Source organism: Gavialis gangeticus, unplaced genomic scaffold (genome assembly GCF_001723915.1).
Source record: "Gavialis gangeticus isolate Ggan-Ray unplaced genomic scaffold, GavGan_comp1, whole genome shotgun sequence".
Lineage (NCBI taxonomy): Eukaryota > Metazoa > Chordata > Crocodylia > Gavialidae > Gavialis > Gavialis gangeticus.
The window spans coordinates 86591599-86594619 of record NW_017729031.1 but is presented as its reverse complement, the minus strand read 5'-3'; the positions used below and the strand labels follow the sequence as shown (position 1 = coordinate 86594619).

Genomic DNA, 3021 nt, shown 5'->3' with positions numbered 1-3021 from the left:
GAAACCCTTCTTGTTACCCTTCAGATCCCTCACTAGCTGCAACTTCAGTTGTGCTTTGGCCTTCCTGACTTCATCCCTGCATGCAGGTGTTCAGCTCTTATTAGGGTTGTAAATACAGGAGTCAGCTGAGAAGTTTCTAGCCTTCAAAGTTCAGAGATGTTCTGTACTTGTATTTTGTACAAGATGCACGACAGTTCATCCTTTAAGAATGTGCATTGCATTGTTTGGAACAGGGTACTCATCAGTTTTTTTTTTTTCTATTGAGTGAATTCTAAGAACGTTGTTCATACAGGCAGCCTTCTCTATACCTATAACATATGGGATTCCATGTATGCTTCATCTTGCTTTTACCATAGGTTTAAAACATCTTACAGTTACTGTGTGTGTTGTCTTAAGCGTTAAAACTGCATCCCTTGTGTAAGGAGAGGATGAAAGGAAAGAAATGTCAATTCTGTTAATCATTTTTCATAACCACAGCTCTGTGAAACTCAACCAGAAAAAAAAGTTTGGAAATTCCCAGTTTTTTTGTTAACAAACTTATGACCACATACATATCCCACTGGGCGTGGAAATTTTTACTTTCAGTTCCCCGAACTTCACTCTTTTCATTGCCACTTTACCTCCACTTACTTCCTTGAGCCAAATTCTGCCTTGTGGTATCCACGTAACCAAGCAGAAATTAGATGTGAGGGAACAGTAAGGAAGTATGATACGATGACCTAACAAAAGGAAAGAAGACCAAAAAAAAAAAAAAAGAGTTCGTGCAATAAAATTCAACATATGATAACACTTAGAACACTTGTAACACTCAGCAGCTGAGATCTGAAGTCTCCTTTTGCTTGGGCACAAGCACATAGCAAGAGTGAGTCCCTAGAAATTAAGGTTTCCATGACGCCACCACAAACTGAATGCAGATATCCAGAATCCATGTCTAGGAGCCATCAAACTCCTTTTTCTATACCACCCAAGCTACAGTAATAACTTGTTTAAAAGTCCTTGTATGCTGATTTGAGTGGCCCCAGCCACAGGGTCTTGTGAGGACCTAAACAGCCTTCTCCTGTAGACTGTAGTTATGTACAGGCTAATAGGAGCTCTTCAGTTGCATTTTGAGATGGTGTCTTTGTCACAGCCATATTCAACAAGTATCATCCAAGATCAAAGGACTACTTTAGCAGTGCTTCTATCTCAGGCTGAGAGCTCTCCAGGAACAATGAGAACCCTTTAATTAAAGCCCCTTAAGTTTTTCTCAGCTTCTTGTGGCCTGCTGTCCCTCTCCCCCATTTCTGCTGTTTTTCGTGCATGTATAAAAATAACTTGTTCTCTGGCTGTATGTGGCATTCACAGAGGTCGTCGGCTAAGGTTTTGTGCGACATCACAGCCAAGGTGTTGAGAGCCATAAATGCCACAGAGAAAGCTGTGCACGAATCGCTGAGTGGAGATGACCAGCGTGATGTTGCTTCCCCCTTCCTCGGAGGGCAGCCTTCCAGTCTGAAAGATGGGAAAGAGGCAGCTGAAGCCTATCGAAAACTTGAAGAAAATGTAAGGCTCTGAAGTGCTTGCTGGAGTTACCAGACCATTAATAAGGAGGGCAGGAGATTCATGTGTGGGAATCAGAAAGTATCGGGGAACTATAAAGCTCATTGCTGTGGATGTCAGAGTTGAAAGGGAGACTTTAAACCATGGGTTTGAGAATTAGGAGATGCAGGGCTGGAATGGGAAATTGCTCCCAGCCTGCCCCAGCCACACAGTGAAAAATGGGAGGGAGCTCACAAGTTGGAGGTGAGAAAAGGGCTCTAAATAAAACAGAGTGTTGCCTGATTTCAGTTCAGAGGCCGAGTCATGACTATGAAGTTCTGCTGACTTCATCCCAGTACTCACTGCAAAGTTCTCTGAATGTGGTGGGCTAGTGCAGGAGGAAAAGGTTGGGTTTGTTTTATAACTAGGAGTGGAATGACTAGTACATTGATCATATGTAGGAGGTGAGTGGGAAGTGTGGTATGATCCCATGAATAGGTGAGTGCATGTAGTTCCTGGAAATGTATATTTTAACTACAAGGTAGTATCTTACATGCAGCTTTTTGTAATAAGTATGTCAGTGATTGCTGCTATGGGACTCCTGCACTGGAAATGGCCATTCCAAATCTCTGAGTCCCTTCTTTTGACCTCTGTAAACGTTCAGGGGCAGCGCTATGCCTGAGTGCTTGGGGACTTCCTTTAACAAAGGCAGTATTTCTGTATTTAGAAATATATCTTCTAGCAAACTGTGCATCTAATCAATTTTCCAAGATAATTTGGCAGACACATGCAGCTACAAAGGGCTAAAGTTTCTCAAATTCCATAGTCCTTCTGGTTTTTAATCAAAAGTCACATCTCAGGGAAAGCGGGGCCCTCTGTATCAGTCACAAGTTTCATTGTTTCTAGGGTCAGAAGGGACCTGAGTAGATCATCTAGTCCGACCCCCTGCCATGGCAGGAAAGAGTACTAGGGTCAAACGACCCCAGCAAGTTGTACATATAGCCTCCTCTTAAAGACCCCCAGGGTAGGAGCCAGCACCACTTCTCTTGGAAGTTGGTTCCAGATCCTAGCCACCCTGACCGTGAAGTAGCACCTCCTGATACCTAACCTATATCTACCCTTTGCCAGCTTGTGACCGTTATTCTTGGTCACTCCTGGCAGTGCTCAGGGGAACAGGGACTTCCCCAATGCCTGCTGGTCCCCCCTGACTAGTTTATAACAGGCCACTAGATCCCTCCTCAGCCTTCTCTTGTGGAGGCTGAACAGGTTCAGGTCCCATAGCCTCTCCTCATAAGGCCTGCCCTGCTGCCCCCTGATCATGTGAGTGGCCTTCCTCTGGACCTCCATGTTGTCCATATCCCTCTTGAAGTGTGGTGCCCAGAACTGGATGCAGTACTCCAGCTGCAGCCTGACCAGTGCCGCATAGAGGGGGAGGATCACCTCCTTGGACCTGCTCGAGATGCATCTGTGGATGCATGACAAGGTGCGGTTGGCCTTCCTGACCGC

At 44.9% G+C, this 3021-nt stretch overlaps 2 protein-coding genes across 9 annotated transcripts in view; one reads left to right on the top strand and one right to left on the bottom strand.

The window, feature by feature from the left end:
• The window catches only part of MLPH (melanophilin), a 107551-nt gene that overhangs the window by 83359 nt on the left and 21171 nt on the right, over nucleotides 1-3021 (top strand). For 5 of the 8 annotated variants that reach the window (XM_019523339.1, XM_019523338.1, XM_019523336.1 and 2 more), the window contains one exon: nucleotides 1345-1539. The exons of the other annotated variants lie outside the window; for them this stretch is intronic. In XM_019523339.1, coding sequence (XP_019378884.1) covers nucleotides 1345-1539 — 195 coding nt within the window. The remainder of the gene's footprint in view (nucleotides 1-1344; nucleotides 1540-3021) is intronic. 8 annotated transcript variants of the gene reach the window in all.
• The window catches only part of RAB17 (RAB17, member RAS oncogene family), a 64011-nt gene continuing 61516 nt past the window's right edge, over nucleotides 527-3021 (bottom strand). The window contains 1 exon segment of the mRNA XM_019523344.1: nucleotides 527-719. Coding sequence (XP_019378889.1) covers nucleotides 538-719 — 182 coding nt within the window. The 3' untranslated portion in view covers nucleotides 527-537.